Source organism: Myxine glutinosa, chromosome 2, assembly GCF_964187855.1.
Source record: "Myxine glutinosa chromosome 2, kmMyxGlut1.1, whole genome shotgun sequence".
NCBI lineage: Eukaryota > Metazoa > Chordata > Myxini > Myxiniformes > Myxinidae > Myxine > Myxine glutinosa.
This window is the reverse complement of record NC_136262.1, coordinates 141,509,382-141,526,819: the sequence shown is the minus strand read 5'-3', so window position 1 is coordinate 141,526,819 and position 17,438 is coordinate 141,509,382. Positions and strand designations below refer to the sequence as shown.

General features: G+C 44.8%; 1 protein-coding gene across 1 annotated transcript in view; it reads left to right on the top strand.

The window, feature by feature from the left end:
- The window catches only part of LOC137421199 (uncharacterized), a 93,593-nt gene that overhangs the window by 36,724 nt on the left and 39,431 nt on the right, over positions 1-17,438 (top strand). The window contains exon 4 of the mRNA XM_068106997.2: positions 5,253-5,364. Within this exon, the coding sequence (XP_067963098.1) occupies positions 5,253-5,364 (112 nt within the window). The remainder of the gene's footprint in view (positions 1-5,252; positions 5,365-17,438) is intronic.

The following is a 17,438-nucleotide window of genomic DNA, read 5'->3' as shown; positions in this document are numbered from 1 at the left end:
TCGTTGTGAACCCAGATGGAATTAAAGGAAGATGGAAGAGATATATGGAAATGCTGTTGAATACAGAGAATGAATGGGATGGCAACATAGAGAGTAACCCAGTTTTAGGACCGGCAGAGAAGATAACCAAGAAGGAAGTTGAGGAAGCGATAAAAGCAATGAAGAGTAGAAAAGCGGGAGGGCTGACGGGAGTTGTGGGAGATATGTTGAAGGCAGCAGGAAGTTGGGGTGTGAAGAGAATGACAGAGATCTGTAATCTGGTGGTGAAAGAAGGCCGCATTCCAGTGGATTTGGAACTGACTACCCTCGTCCTTCTATACAAGGGGAAAGGTGACCCTCTGGACGGTGGCTCGTATCGAGCGATAAAGTTATTGGAGCATGGAATGAAGGTATTGGAAAGGGTGTTGGAGAAGAGGATAAGGAAGGAAGTGAAGATTAACAAAATGCAGTTTGAATTTATGCCATGAAGAGGAACGACAGACGCGCTCTTTATTGTGAGGCAGTTGCAGGAGAAGTACATGGAGAAGAGGAAGAAGTTGTTTCTTGGGGTTATTGATCTGGAGAAAGCATTCGATAGGGTTCCACGTGAAGTAGTGACATGGGCATTGAGGAAGTTAGGAGTGGAGGAATGGTTGATCAGAGTAGTGATCGCAATGTACAAAAGAGCGCGCACAGCTGTAAGGACGAAGGACGGGAACAGTGGTGAGTTTGAGGTGAAGGTGGGAGTGCATCAGGGGTCGGTACTGAGTCCACTACTATTTGTAGCTGTGATGGAGGTGCTGGCTCGGAATGTAAAGGAGGGTTTACCGTGGGAGTTGTTGTATGCAGATGATCTGGTGTTGATTGCAGAAAGTATGGATGGACTGAAGGAGAAGATGAACAAGTGGAAGGAATGTATGGAGACGAAAGGTCTGAAGGTGAATATCGGAAAAACAAAGGTGATGGCAAGTGGTAAAGCATGTGGTGGGGTGGAAAGAAATGGGAAGTGGCCGTGTGCTGTGTGCAGGAAGGGTGTCGGAGCAAACTCCATTCAATGTTCAATGTGCGCTGAGTGGGTTCATCAAAAATGTAGTGGTCTGAGAGGGTCATTAACCAGTGTGGCAGCTACATTCAAGTGTAAGGTGTGCACAGAGGGAGCTGTAGATGGAGGAAATGTTGAGTTGGATCTTGAAGACGGCATGAAGCTGGAAGGTGTGAAAACATGTTGTTACCTAGGAGACATGCTGAATGGAGAAGGTGGTTCAGACTCGGCAACGGTTGCTCGAGTGAGATGTGCATGGAAGAAGTTTCGGGAACTGAGTGGCGTGCTAACGAGGAGGGGAGTGTCGTTGAAGCTGAAGGGAAAGGTGTATGCTGCATGTGTGAGAAGTGTTATGATTTATGGGAGCGAGACATGGGTAATGAACGTAGAGCAGCAATGAAGGCTGGAAAGGGTGGAAATGCGAATGGTTTGGTGGATGTGTGGAGTATCGTTGAGAGAGAGGCCCTATAAATGGTCACATGATCCCATCTATTTACATAAGGAGGAGGCAATGGCCAACTTGAACAATGGAGTGCAGAACCCAACTCGAACAATGGAGTGCAGAACAATGGTACGCGGTAACAATAGTACATCTGATACATCAACAACCACCTTTAGAGGCCATTTTTCCCGCACAGCAGGGGTTGGCCTTTTTCGGGCACCATAGTCCCCTTTTTGAAGCAATGTTTTACGGCCGGATGCCCTTCCTGCCGCCAACCCTGTTAGCCGCCTCTTGCGACGCACAGGGAATTACCAGTGAACTGGTACTCAATTTGCCGACCTCGGAAGGATGACAGGCTGAGTCAACCCCCCTGGCGTTAATTCAGCGATCGATTGGGATTCAGAACCGAGGATCCTATGATCCCAAGCCGGCACCCTAACCGCTAAACCAACACCAGGCATCAGTGCATCTGATACATCGAAAGGTGAATTTGGAATTCTCTTTTCAATAACTGGTATGACCCCTGTGAACCTCAAACGTTTGATGGGGCAGCCATTTTTTCCCCCTTCCCATACCGACATATTGAGTTCTGCTGTACATTTGATCAAGATCAAATTAAATTGAGAGATTTCAATTAAACAACAAAACATTTTGTTTTGTTTTTTATTGAATTCCCAAACTCACGATATGCGAAGGACAAATAAACATCGTTCACATTTTGAGTTGATTCGCTAATTATCTGACCACCTGGATGGAATGTTTTTGTTTTTTAAAGGGCTGCATTCGTTTTTGTGCATCGCGGTCATGAGTCATCGTGCCGAGTTTCGAAACGATCCGTTGAGCCGCCTCTGATGGAGGGGAAAAATGAAAAGATGTCACTGGGCCCACTGACTACCTGATTGACCGGAGGACATCGGTTTGGCTTTAACAGCTCATGTCGACTGTCATAGATGAGCTAAAAATGACCGAAGCGCTTCCTGAGGAGATGACCCTTGTAAGCCGGGTTAACCCCACTCCATGTGGCATTCACAATAAAGACCATACCAACCGCAACCCCGATGCCATCACCCCCGTTTGAGCCGCCCTCCCCAACCATAGCACCCCATGCGCACAGCCCACCACTTCACCTTCATCCACACTCTCCCCTGTACCCATAACACCCAGACTGTCACCTTCCCCATCTGCACATCCAACGCCAGTAGCACACTCAGCACTCCCATCACCATCCACATCATCCACACCACTCCATCATCACCCACATCATCCACACCACTCGTGGTACCCCCACCTCCCAAACACCGCCCCCCCCCCCTTCCCTTCCGCATGCCACCCACACCCTCACCAATGTGTAAACCAGAACCTATCATAAAGATACCGAGCAAACACACTCAACTTTCTTCATCTGATCCCCCACTCTCTGACAAATCACGTAAATATGTTAACCAAAGCTCTTGAGCAAGCCACCTCAAAGCAGCTGCAACAGTAAACACCTCCCCATTCCTCCCCTGCAGTCTCCAACCCGAACATCACCCATAGAAATAAGCATCCAATACACTAATGATCGGTGTTCGTGGATTTGTCACCAGCTTTGCTTATATCACCTCAATGATCCTCACCTCCAACAGAACCACATCCTCCATCAGAACCACACCCTCCATCAGACCCACACCCTCCAACAGAACCACACCCTCCAACAGAACCACGCCCTCCAACAGAACCACGCCCTCCAACAGAACCACGCCCTCCATCAACCACGCCCTCCAACAGAACCACGCCCTCCAACAGAACCACGCTCTCCATCAGAACCACGCCATCCAACAGAACCACGCCCTCCAACAGAACCACGCCCTCCAACAGAACCAAGCCCTCCATCAGAACCACGCCATCCAACAGAACCACGCCCTCCATCAGAACCACGCCCTCCAACAGAACCACGCCCTCCAACAGAACCACGCTCTCCATCAGAACCACGCCATCCAACAGAACCACGCCCTCCAACAGAACCACGCCCTCCAACAGAACCAAGCCCTCCAACAGAACCAAGCCCTCCATCAGAACCACGCCCTCCATCAGAACCACGCCCTCCAACAGAACCATGTCCTTCCACATGGCTGACGCCCCTACCAAATGGTTTCCACTTCGGGAGTGGCCCTCACGAGGCCGCTTAGAGCCATCGGTGGGGGAAACTTCCCCCATGTCATCAATCCCCTTTCAGGACGAGAGCCCAACCCCCGCCAAGAAAGATCCAAGCCAAAAACGTTTCATAGCTGATGCCAGAAGATGGTGGGAATAATTGAGCCTGTTGTGATGGTAGTGGTGGTAGTTGTAGTGAGAAGCGTATGCACCTTTTCAAACTCCCTTTTGTATTCCATAGTTTGCGCTTTTCTAGCATTTTGTTTCATTTCGACACATCAAAGCTTGTTACCTCCGCCACCTAAGGTGGGCGGAAGTTATGTTTTCACACCTGGCGGTCTGTTTGTCTGTTTGTGAACCCGATATCTCAAAAGGTTGTGGACGGATTTGTAGGAAATTTTGTGGATATGTTGTGTGTGTAACAAAGTACGAATTTATTAGATTTTGGTTCAGGTCCGAATCCAGATCTGGCCTATCGGTGGGATACAAAACGTAAAATGTTACACCTGGCAAAGGTATGCTCTCAACTGACTACTGTTCCAGTTCTTTTGTTTTCAATTGAATGAGTCGACACTCGTTTGAACAACAGGAGAAACTACATTTGAGGTTTATTACTTGCAAAATCGAAGATTTTTCAAGTATATTGGTCGGTTGTGTTTGTAGTTCTGTCTGTCTATCTGTCTATTTGTCTGTTTGTCACCGGCCTACAGGTCACAATTTTCAACTGATCTTCACGAAACTTCACCAAATGGTAGAGTTGCTCAAAATAAAGAGGCCTATTGTTTTTGGAGTCAATAGGTCAATAGGTCAAAATAACAACATAGGCCAAAGGTCACCAACTTTGCTAAATTTCTAAAATCTTCAATTTTCATCCGATTGACTTGAAATTTGAAGAGGACTTGCATATCTGGTCAATAAATTCAACCACCAAGTATTTTTGAGGTCAACATAGGCCAAATGGTCAACATAGGCCAAATTTCTAAAATCCTCAATTTTCATCCGATTGACTTGAAATTTGAAGAGGACTTGCATATCTGGTCACTGAATTCAACCACAAATTATATTTTAGGTCAACACAGGCCAAAAGTTCAACACAGGCCAAAAGTTCAACATAGGCCAAAAGGTCAACATAGGCCAAATTTCTAAAATCACCAATTTACATTTGATTGACTTGAACTTCTAAGAGGATTTATATATATGGTCACTGAATTCAACCACCATCTATTTTTGAGGTCAACATAGGCCAAAAGGTCAACATAGGCCAAATTTTTAATATCCTCAATTTTCATCCGATTGACTTGAAAATTGAACAGCATTTGCACATTGAGTCACTAAATAGGGAAACTAACTATTTTTGAGGTCAAAAGGTCAACTCAAGGTCAACCTTCCAAAATCATCATTTTTCATCTGAAAAATCGTCACTTTTCTTCCTGTTGACCCGAGCTTTGATCAAGATTGTCAATTTTAATCTTGATGAAATGGACAATTTGCTGTATCAATGGAAAACTTTTTGGGGGGGGGGGGGGTGGATTTTGCAAGTATTGTGCCCCGCATGACGTCTTCTTGTTTGATCTGTGATTGTTTATGCAATTTGACAACTATTGTTAGATCCAGTATTTTAAAACCAAGGTAACCTCACCATACCTGTCTTTACAGAGATGAAGCAATGGAATCTGACTGTTTGGTCATTCAACTTTAACCACAATTTGAAGTGGTTGCCTCCACCTGTGGCTGTTTCAAAAGTGAAGTTTCATGTTTCTATCAAATGGTGAGGTCATTAGCAACAACATCTTACTATAATTCACCAAATGTCTGTCCGTCTGTCCTTCTGTCCGTCTGTCTGTTCCCAGGTACCGCAAAAACGGCTGAACCGATCGCAACGAAATTTTGGGTGGGTAATCCTGGGATCTCCTGGAGTAAAATAGGCTGTATGGTTTTTCCATTTTTTTCCCCCTTTTTCCAGTTTTTCTAAACACGAAAAAATAATATTTACCGATATGAACAGTGATGTGGCTTCTTACTATAATTCACCAAATGTCCGTCAGTCTCTTCCCAGGTACCGCAAAAACGGCTGAACCGATCGCAACGAAATTTAGGGTGGGTAATCCTGGGACCCCCTGGAGTAAAATAGGCTATATTGTTTTTTCCAAATTTTCCAATTTTCCAGTTTTTCCAAACACGATGGAATAATATTTACCGATATGAACAGTGATGTGGCTTTTATTGAAATTCTACAAATACTGTTTAGATTTTAATGATTTGCGTGTGATATGATTTAACGGATGTTTATATAAATCATTTAAAATAAAAAAAGCCTTAAATTTCTGATATTTTGCCTTTTTATTTGGGCCTCCCAATTGAAGCCCCGCCCATAGGGCAGGTACCGTTGCTAGTTTGTATGAATGGCAGTTTTGTGATAGTTGTTGTCTTAAAAACAACGGTCCATTGAGACTGCGAGAAATGTCCAAAACATCACAAATGGCTTCCTTTGTACATGATTATTTGCTCTTTTGTTCTTGAGGATTTCATTTTTATTTTGCTTGGGGAAATAGACTGATACAGGTGGATGAGGTGTTGAGGGACGACCTAGTCATGTCAAGCAACAACCGACTATCAGGATTGTGGTTTTTATACATGAAACTGGTCAGTATTGAAGAGTTGACATTCTATATTGAGTTTAGCTCCTTACCTCCACCACCGAAGGTACCTGGAGGTTATGTTTTCACCCCTGTCTGTCTGTCTGTCTGTCTATTTGTGAACAAGATGTCTCAAAAAGTTGTGTACGGATTTGGACGAAATTTGCAGAGAGGTTCAGGACTGGATCCAGGCGAAGAGGGATCTGGATCTCTGTGCACGTGAACACCCCCCCCCCCAACCCCCAATCCCCACCTCACCCTCCGCCGCTGCCATATTTACTTCCACCATCTGCAATGAATGGAGGTAATGTTTTCAACCCTGTCAGTTTGTTTGTGTACAGGATATCTCAACAAGTTATTGATGGATTTTGGATTTAATCTGGTGGAGGGATTGTGCCAAAGAAGAATTCATTCGATTTTGGTGAAGATCCGGATCCGATTCCGAGAATTTTAAAGTGATTCTTCATTATGGAGTGCGATCTGGCAAAAACAATACATAACATGATATTTCAAATAGTACGGCGGATAAGCTGTCATATTATAACAATTGTGCATTTTATGAGAAAAGCATGACATTTCTAGCATAGTTAGTATATACCATAAGGTTTATTTTCAGATGTGGAGGGGTCAAATTTGACCTCTGAGGACCGTGAGAGGTCAAATCCAAAATGGCCGCCAGTCCACCGGGTCTAATGTTCAAACGCGCTTAATTTTGGAACCAAACAGTGTAGAAAACATTTTAGGTGTCATTTCCAACTAAATTGGGGATGCCCATTCATTTGGTGATACTTTTCAGATCGCCAGAACTCAAGGACATGCATTTAGGTCAAGGTCAAGGTCAAATTATGTTAAATATCTATTTTTATGATACTGCAGTTGGAACTGCTGTTGGAAAAAGTTCATTTGAACTTTTAAAACTTTATTTTTTCAGGTACAGGGATAGGTACAGAACACCCAAAGACCAGAAATGATGAAAAAAAGTGTTTACACTACAAGGAATGATGCAATAACCTCTGAAAAAATAACTGTAGTTAACCAAGTATGTCCACAAAATCTTACATTAAATCAAGTGCAATGATGAAAATTGGTAATGATCAAAATCTAACAGTCTCCAGAACAGAAGCACAGTGCAGTGCACTTGAATGCAGCTTTGGCACACTTGCAGTGTCCAGTGCACCCTTTCTTGCAGCCACAGTGGATCAATTCATGGCACGACTTTGATGCTTCAGGGTGAGTGGTCCAAAGAGGCTGCCACCCAGTTGTCTCCTTTGTCCAGCCCCAGTCAGGTGGGTCTGGCATCTCTGGATCCATGACCAATGCCTGGTTCCAACAGTTGGCCTGGTAGCAAGTGCGCTTGATGTGCTGCCTGGGTTGGAGGAATGTTCTCTGGAGTTCTACTCTTCTGTGTGAAGAGCTGTTTCCTGGCATCATTCACTTCCGTGCTCTCACTGGTTCGGTCGTACATCAGCACCACAAATCGCTCTAGCAGTAACTTTGAGCCTTCACTGGCCTCACTTGGCATGCCTAGGAGTTCATTGAAAGCATCATTCACCTCTGGGAAAGACTTCCAAGTTTCCCAGGCAGTCTTCTTTCCTCTGCCAGCGAATGCAGATACAGTATCACACCCGGTGAAAGACTGGGAGAGTCAGACATTTTACATCTAAGGTTTATATTCAGATCTGGCGATCTCAAAAGTATCACCAAATGAATGGGCATCCCCAATTTAGTTGGAAATGACACCTATAATGTTTTTATACGCTGTTTGGTTCCAAAATTAAGCGCGTTTGAACATTAGACCTGGTGGACTGGTGGCCATTTTGGATTTGACCTCTCACGGTCCTCAGAGGTCAAATTTGACTTCCCTCCACATCTGAAAATAAACCTTCTGGTATGCACTAACTATGTTAGAAATTTCATGTTTTTCTCATAAAATGCACAATTGTTGTTGTTATCCGCTGTACTAAAAGAGTTATGGAAGGATTTGGTCGAAACTTGGTGGAGAGGTTGTGTGTGTGACGAGGACGAAGTGATTCAATTTTGGTGAAGATCCGAATCCAGATATGACAATTTTTTCATTTTTAAGTGATTCTTCAAAATTGAAAGAACAAAAAGTTGTGGATGACAAAACCTGGTGAATGAGTTGGTTGTGACAAGAACAAGTGGATTAGCTTTTGGTTCAGGTCCGAATCCAGATCCGGCCAATCAGTGGGATACAAAACGTAAACAGTTCAGCCTGGAGGAGGTATGCCCTCTACCGAGTGCCTTCTAGTATTTCACATCTGTGAATGAATGGCAGCCCCGGGACATTTGTTTGGTTGTTTACTTGTTGTTGTTTTGTTTTGTTTTTTACATATTTTTTATCAGACTCAATATTATAAAACAGTACTTTAATCTCTTTCTATACATGTATGTTGTACCATGCCAGTGGGCAGCACTGCAGCACGTGAAGCCTTCTCTCTTTCGAAGATGATATCTATATTTGCTGACTTTACTGAAATTTGACGAAAGATCCCATTGTACATTTTGCAAGAATTGACATTGTAATTGACACTCTGAAAATACAGACTTGGCATTTAATATGGAATATTTTTTTTTGTGGGGGTGAACTTACTTTTCAAGATGACTTAGAACCAAAAGTTCATTGGAATTATGTTGAAATTATTCTAGATTTTGTTAATGTGACCTTTAAAAGAAACAAAAACCACATTTGACTTTTTTTTTTTTTTTTTTTTTTTTTTTTGTATACTGAATCGAGGCTCGTGAAAAAGCTGACATCCACTTCACAAACAAATCAACCAGACAAACAAAATACACAAAAAGAGGGAGCGGAAGACAAGAGAATGGGAAGCACACAAATACTTGAGAGCACACAACATTTAAGAGCAGTGAGATGTGTGGGAGGGAGAGGGCTTGGGGGCAGGAGGCGTGGGAAGGGGGGGGGGGGGATTTCGAAGCAAATAAATTGATCCTTGAAAGTGATGTAAACTGATATCGAACACAATTCACGGACAGTACTGTGTTAAACTTTGAGATCTCGCGAGATCTTGGAGACGGCGGCAGGGATTTTCGAAGCTCCACACGGTCTCCACGTTTTTCGAAGTTAAGTCTGTTCACAATTGTATTTTGTCGAAACTGTATTTATATTTCGGTGTGTGAAGTTATTGTGTGCAACTTTGGTTGTTTCTCGGTGTTTATCTTTCATAAATTGATCGTCTGTTTGCCGTGTCGCGAGCAAGGCCTTGTACAGTGTGCACTGTACAACCTTGAGGCTTTGTTTTTCTCTCAGTGGTCCGTCGTTTGTGATCCAATAACTTTCGTTCTCTGTATTCCCAGTCTTTTCACCCATAGCCTACTTCCTTGTGTAAATCTCAACTCAAAAAACAAAACAAAAACATTTCCTTCTCTGTTCTCATTCGTTTATTCATTCTTATTCGTTCGTTCGTTCTTCGACCACGTGTTTCTCCCCCATTTCCCCAGATAGTTTTCACTCATTAACCTTCAATGTTTACACTTTCCCCTCAAGTTATGTATTCCGTCATATTTTATAACACCTTTTTCTTCTTCTTCTTTAAAAGGCTGCTTTCGACTTGCTCACCAAATCAATTCATCCCAAAAAAAATATCCATCTCCTATAGTGCCTTTGTTCTACATTCCCTAAACTCTCCTGCACTCCATCCTCCATCCAGCGTCCTTAAACGTATTTTTAACTCGAAGGTCACAAGAAACTCATTTTGCAATAAATGTTCGTTTCCCATAAATCGTATACTTTCAAAAATCCAATCTCACCCCTCCCCTCCAAATCTTCCCCATAACCCCTCCCCTCCAAATCTTCCCCATCACCCCTCCCCTCCAAATCTTCCCCATCACCCATCCCTTTCAAATCTCCCCCCTTGCCCCCTCCCTCCTAAACTACTCCCTCACCCCTCCCCGCCAAGACGCCCCCTCGCCCCTCCCCTCCTAGACTCCTGCCTCACCCCTCCCCTCCAAATCTCCCCCATATCCCATCCCTTTCAAATCCCTCCCCTTGTCCCTTCCCTCCCAAACTCCACCCTCACCCCTCCCCTTCAAATCTCCCCACCCTCATTGCTTCTCAATTTCCCCCCGCTCACTCCCCCTCCTCAAAGCGTCCTCCCCGCTTCTTCCCCCTTCAAACTCTCACCTCCATCTCCCCCAACCTTCTGCCTCGCTCTTCCCCCTCCTCAAATAACACCTCATTGTGGCTCACCCAATCACCATCAAACCTTTTGTCCGCCCCATCCTTCCCTTTCTCCGAGCTATTCTGAAATCTCTGACACACCTTCAACAGCTCTCCCTACCTCTTCCACCTCTTCCACATCTTACCCTACCCCTCCTCCCCCCTGTTCTGTATCTGATGCTCCCCCTTCCTCTTCATTAACAGTATGGACCTCAAACATCCGGGGCCTTCGTTCAAACTTAACTGATCTCTCCATACAGGTTGCTTCTGTCAAACCAGACGTGATCTGCTTAACAGAAACTTTCCTCCTTTATGATGTCTCTGATTCCATAGTATCGCTCCCGGGCTACTCCCTCCTCCGGTATGATAGACCTGAGCCTCGTCCTGGAGGCGGGGTTGCTATCTTTATCAAAAACTCTCTTCCTCACTCGCCCTGCACTGCACTCTCTCCACCTCACCCCCAGGAATACCTCTGGCTACGGCTTCCCCTTCGCTCCCACCTCTTGTTCATATGTGTGTTGTACCGTCCACCAAACAGTGATGACTCCATCTACATCTCGCTGTCTGATGATATGGACCAACTTCTATCTACTCATCCCAACTCTCTCTTCCTCATATGTGGTGATTTCAACTGTCATCATGCCAGTTGGCTGGGTGTGGGTACCTCTCTCACCAGCCATGGCTCCTCAGCAAAGGACTTCTGCGACTCACTGGGACTGACACAATCTGTCAATTTCCCGACCCGGATCTCAGTCAACGGAACATCTTCTCTTCTGGACTTGGTTATGACTAACTTCCCTGAAAATGTCTGCTGCTCTTCTTCTGCTCCGATCGGATCATCTGATCATGTCCTTGTTAAAGTGGACATCTCTCTGACCATCCTCAGGGAGCCTGCTCAGCGTCAACGAGTCTGGCATTTCACTCAGGCCAACTGGCACGGTCTTCAAGCAGCCATCAATCATCTGGACTGGTCTCCCATCTCTACCACCTCTGACATCAACTCATCCTGGGAATTCTTCCAAAGTAAATTGCTCTCTCTCATGCACAGATTTATCCCATCTCGTCTTCAGTTGTCATACCCTTCCTCCCGTCCATGGTACACGGAATCTTGTGGTGAGGCTGTTGCCCAGAAACAACTTGCCTTCGTCTCCTGGAAAGCAAATCCAACGGAAGGAAATCTCATTTCCTTTCACAAAGCCCGAAACAAGTGTGTGTCCACCCTCAGGAGAGCCAGGAAACAATATCTCTCCGTTCTCAAGACCGAACTCTCTTATCTGTCTCCCTCTTCCAAATCCTGGTGGCGTCTGGTCAAATCCGTTTCTGGTGTTTGTTCCCCCTCCATCCCCTCCCTTACCTCAAACGGCTACACAGCTGACTCCGCACGTGAAAAAGCTGAATGCCTCAACTCTGTGTTTGCCTCTAAATCTTGTGTCCCAAACCCATCCCTCTCTGTACCCACCATACCCAGTCGTACCCTGCTGCTCCTGGACTCCGTGTCCTTTCCTCCTGACAAGGTGGAAAAGTTTCTGTCAACCCTCGACTCTGATTCTGCAACTGGACCCGACGGCATCAGCCCACGGGTCCTAAAATCCTGCTCTGCTGCTCTATCTCACCCTCTCTCTGTTCTCTTCACCCTCTCTTTTGCTCAAGGTCAACTGCCATCTGCTTGGAAATCAGCCAACATCACCGCTTTGCACAAAAAAGGTGCAAAAACAGATCCTAGCAACTACAGACCAATCAGCCTTCTCCCAATTATCAGCAAAGTCATGGAATCCATCACTGCTTCTGATATGAAATCTTTCCTCTTCTCCAATGGCTTGATCTCTGATCATCAATTTGGTTTTAGACCAGGTCACTCTACTCTGGACATGCTGCTTCTGCTGTCTCAACAATGGATGGAGGTCCTCAATGCCAAACAGGAAATTAGAGCTGTCTCCCTCGACATATCACGTGCCTTCGACACGGTCTGGCACCCCGCTCTGCTCACCAAACTCTCCTCCTTTGGTATCCATGGAAATCTCCACGCATGGCTGGCGGACTTCCTCTCTAGTCGTCGTCAACGTGTGGCCCTGAATGGGTTTCTCTCATCTCCTCTTCCTGTTCAGGCTGGAGTTCCCCAAGGCAGTGTTCTGGGCCCCGTGCTTTTTCTGGTCTTCATCAATGATCTCTCTGACTCTCTCGAAAATCCTCTCTATCTCTTTGCTGATGACTCCACTCTCTGCCGCTCCATTCCTCTTCCCTCAGATCGGCAGTCTGCTGCCTCCTCACTCTCTGAAGACCTCGACAAAATCAGACTGGTCAAACAAGTGGAACATGTCTTTCAATCCTGACAAATCTCACACTCTTACTATGTCTCTCCGAAAAGATCGACTGGACAACCCTCCCATCTACTTTCTCAACAATCCTCTCCAAGAAGTTCTGTCGCTCAAGATTTTGGGTCTCACTATCTGCCATGATCTTTCTTGGGAAAACCACATTTCCAAGCTGGCCTCCAAAGCCAGTCGCCGACTGGGCATCCTCCGTCGTGCGAAGTCCTTCCTCGGCACACCTGAGCTCCTCACCACATACAAGGCTTTCATCCGCAGCTCAATGGAATACTGTTCTCCCCTATGGGCCGGTGCTCCTGCCTCACACCTAGCTCGGCTTCACGCTGTTGAAACCAAAGCTTTCAGAATTATTGGAATCTCCCGCGATGAAGCTATCTCTGAGGGCCTTTCACTCACTCACCGCAGGCAGGTAGGTGGTCTTTCTGTCTTCTACCGACTCCTCTCCGGCCTTGCACCCCCAGCTCTCTCTGTGCTCTGTCCCCCAAATATTCCTACAGGTCGCACAAGATCTGCCAGCAACCCTCTGATGGTTAAACTGCCGAAATCTCGGCTCTCCGCTCACCTTCACTCTTTCATTCCTCTTTTCTCCCGCCTCTGGAACAAACTCCCTCACTCCCTTCAATCCCACTCCTCCCTCCAGGTCTTTAAAACAGCTGTTCACCACCATCTCTTATCTTCCCCCATCCAAAACCTTGATCTTTTCTACCCCCGCTAATTCACCCCAGATCCACCTTGTTTGAAATTCCAACTTCTTTCCTGGAAGTCCTGGCAGTGTCCATATGTTTTATACCTCTCCCACTGCCCCCTTCCCACGCCCCCCCCCCCCCCCAAAGCCCTCGCCCTCTCTCAGATCTCTCGATGTCTCCATGTCTCTCGGTCCCTGCTCTCAAATGTTGTGTTTGTGTCCTTCCCCCTCTCTCCCCATCTTGTCTACCGCTCCCTATGTTATATGTTTTATGTGTCGGTTTGTCTTTCTGTGTGATTAATGTTCGCTCTTTCACGAGCCTCGATATTGTATACAAAAAAAAAACAAAAAAAAAAACAAAAAAAACAAAAAAAAAACTTCTGTGCGTTTTCCAGAAGTATCTCTTTATTTTGCACATTAGCCAAACAATATTTCAACAAAAGCTAAATTATGACTGGGATTACGGACAGTAAAATTACAGTTCAGTACTTCGTGTAACCCCCACGAGCATTCAGGAGAGCACGTACACGTCGAGGCATGCTGTTCACGAGATTTGCCAAGGTTTGGACAGGAATCGCTTGCCATGCAGTGACAATAGCCTGCTGCAATTCACGCACAGAGGTCAGCTGCTGGTCCAAGTTGTCGATTTGACGCGTTAATTCTGCCCACAAGTTCTCTATCGGAATCATATCCGGGGACATGGCAGGCCACTCCATATCCTCTACACCACGGTCAGCAAGAAAGTGTTGGATCATGCGAGCACGATGAGGCCGTGCATTGTCATCTTGGAAGACAAAGTTTCCTCGAAAGGCTGCACGAACAAATGGAAGCAATGTTTCTTCCAGAATGGCCCTGTGCTTGAACTGGTTCAGGTTTCCATTCAGAACAACCAGGTCAGTTTTGCACCCTGCATGAAAAGCAGCCCAAACGGTCACCCCACCACCTCCAGCTTGGACTCTTGGCACTATACAATCTTCGTTGTGGGCTTCATGCACTTGTCTGCGCACTCGGACGCGGCCATCTTGACGATAGACCAGAAATCTAGACTCGTCACTGAAGGTCACGTGATTCCAGTGTCCTGGCTGCCATTGACGGTGCTCTCTGGCCCACTGCAATCGGCGCTGGCTGTGTTGTCTGGTCAGGCGTGGCTTTCTCAGGGGACGCCTGGCACGATAGCCTGCTTGAACCAGTCGTTGGTTGACTAGCCTTCTGGATACAGGCACATTTGTCAGTTGCTGCCACTCAGCCCTAAGCCGATTAGCTGACTTGGTACGGCCATTGCAGACTAACCGGTGCAGCTGGCGATCATCTCTCCTTGTGGTTCTGCGTGGACTTCCTGGCCTCGGTATTGGAGTAGGGACACCCCTCTGAGCATTTCGTTTCAGGATCTTTGACACCTGACCTTGAGTGATGCCATACTGCCGAGCAATAGCATGCTGTTTCATGCCGGAATTTCGTAAAGCCACCACTCCATGACAAACAGCATTGTCGAGTTGACGGACCATCTCCAGGGGAAGCGACAATAACTTTTGTAGATGTGCAGCAGTTGTTTTCCACTAATACAGAACGCAACAACCCTTATATAGCCGATTGTGAAGTCAATCGTCAAATGTACCTGTCCTTACATTTTGTCACGCCACCTGTGATATAATCCTGTTATTGACTTCTTGCTGCGAAAGACGATCAGTGACATGGTTCTTTCAACAAAGACATCACCGAAGGGTAAAAGAAACTCACCAGATTGATATACTGAGTTCAGAAAGTAAACCCAAGTCAAGAAGAAAAAAAAAAATCCATATTAAATACCAAGTCTGTATTTAAGGAAAGAAAAAAAAAAGTAATGCAATTGCCCTGTCGGAGTGCAGTGAAGATTTATTTTATATCAATGGAGGCACAAATCCCCCCTCGCTTTATATAAGGGATCGTTTCTCTGTATGGAGCTTTAACATTGAAATTGAAAATACGTTTCTCCTTTTCTACTGGACGAAATCGGCTGCAAATTTCAGAAGTAAATGCTTTGTACATTGATGTTTCAAATTTCAGCAACGTCCGTTTCCACATTCTTGAGTTTTATTAAGAAACCCCTCAAATTCACGTTGGTGTCTGTCCGTCCGTCTGCCCAAAATGTGTTGGTGCTCATATATCAAGGACTATACATTGAAACAAGCTGAAACTTGGAATATACATCGGCCAATAGGTCTAGTTCAGGGCTTTTGAAACAAATTCCACCTAAGTGCCAAAGTTTTTGCCCTTTAAATTAAATATATATATATATATACATATAAATAAATATATAAAAAATATTTATATACATGTGTATATATATATATATATATATATATATATATATATATGTAAATATTTTTAATATATTTATTTTTCCTATAATATATATATATATATATATATATATATATATATATATATATATATATATATATATATATATATATATATATACACACTTTATAACTCCAGAAAATGTTATTACCCAAATCTAATGTGCTACGTTAATGGCCTAATGGATAAGGCATCAGACTTCCAACCTCGGGAGTGCAGGTTTGAGTCCCATCTGGGTGGAATAATTTTTTTTCTTCTTACTTTTGGAAGTCTTTTATATCGTCTTGAATAATCAAAGGGAGGGGCGCAAAGCGTCCCCCCCCCTTGAAATGGGATCGTTTCTCTGGATGCAACTTTAACACAGGGACTGAAAATTCGTTTCTCAGCTTCCCCTGGTATATTTCATATATACAGTCATGTGAAAAAGTAAGTACACCCCATGTAAAGTTTTGACTTTTTCAACATATTTCAACATACAGCTATTTGATCTTCATTTCAACAATATTGATAGATAAAGGTGATATAATATAACAAATATCAGGGAACATTTACATTTTGTAGTCCATTGTATAATTTAAATAAACATAAATGCAAATTTCGCATGTGGAAAAAGTAAGTACACCCTTGGCTCTAATCGGTGGTATTTCCCCCTTTGGCAGAAACAACCTCAAGTAGGCGTTTCTTATAACTGTCTACCAGTCTCTGACATCGACTGGGAGAAATTTTTGCCCCACTCCTCCATGCAGAATTCTTTCAGCTGTGCGATGTTTGAGGGGTTTCTTGCATGCACAGCTCATTTCAAATCCCCCCACAACATCTCGATGGGATTTAGATCCGGGCTTTGACTTGGCCATTCCAGAACCCTCCATTTCTTTCTTTTCAGCCATTCCTTGGTGGATTTACTGGTATGTTTAGGGTCATTGTCATGTTGAAAGGTCCACCTTCGGTTGAGCTTCAACTTTCCGACGGATGGCCTCACATTATCCTCAAGCACCCTCTGGTACAATGAACAATTCATAGTGGATTCTATGATGGTGAGCTGCCCAGGCCCTGATGCAGCAAAGCTGCCCCAAACCATAATATTTCCACCACCATGCTTTACAGTTGGTATCAGGTTCTTGTGGTCAAATGCTGTCTTTGGTTTTCGCCAAACATGTCTTCTGGTACTGTGGCCAAATAGCCCTACCTTTGACTCATCTGTCCAGAGCACATTGTTCCAGAAGTGCTGGTCTTTGCCAAGGTGTTCATTGGCAAACTTTAGTCTTGCCCGGGTGTTCTTCCTGGACAGCAAAGGTTTCCTCCTGGCACACCTCCCATGTCGATCAAATTTGTGCAGCTTCTTTCTTTTGGTAGACTCGTGCACTTTGACATCAACAGTGGCAAGAGCTACCTGTAGGTCCTGTGATGACATTCTGGGGTTCTTAGAGACTTCTTTCAGCACATTGCGGTCTGCTCTCAGGCTGAACTTCCTGGGGTGGCCTGGCCTGAATATGTTGGCAGTTGTTTGGAATCTTCTCCACTTGTAGATGATCTTCCGGACAGTCGAATGATTGATTTCAAATTGTTTGGAGATCTTTTTAAATCCCTTCCCAGACTCGTAGGCATCTATAACCTTCTTTCTGAAGACCTCAGAGAGCTCTTTTGATCAAGGCATGGTGA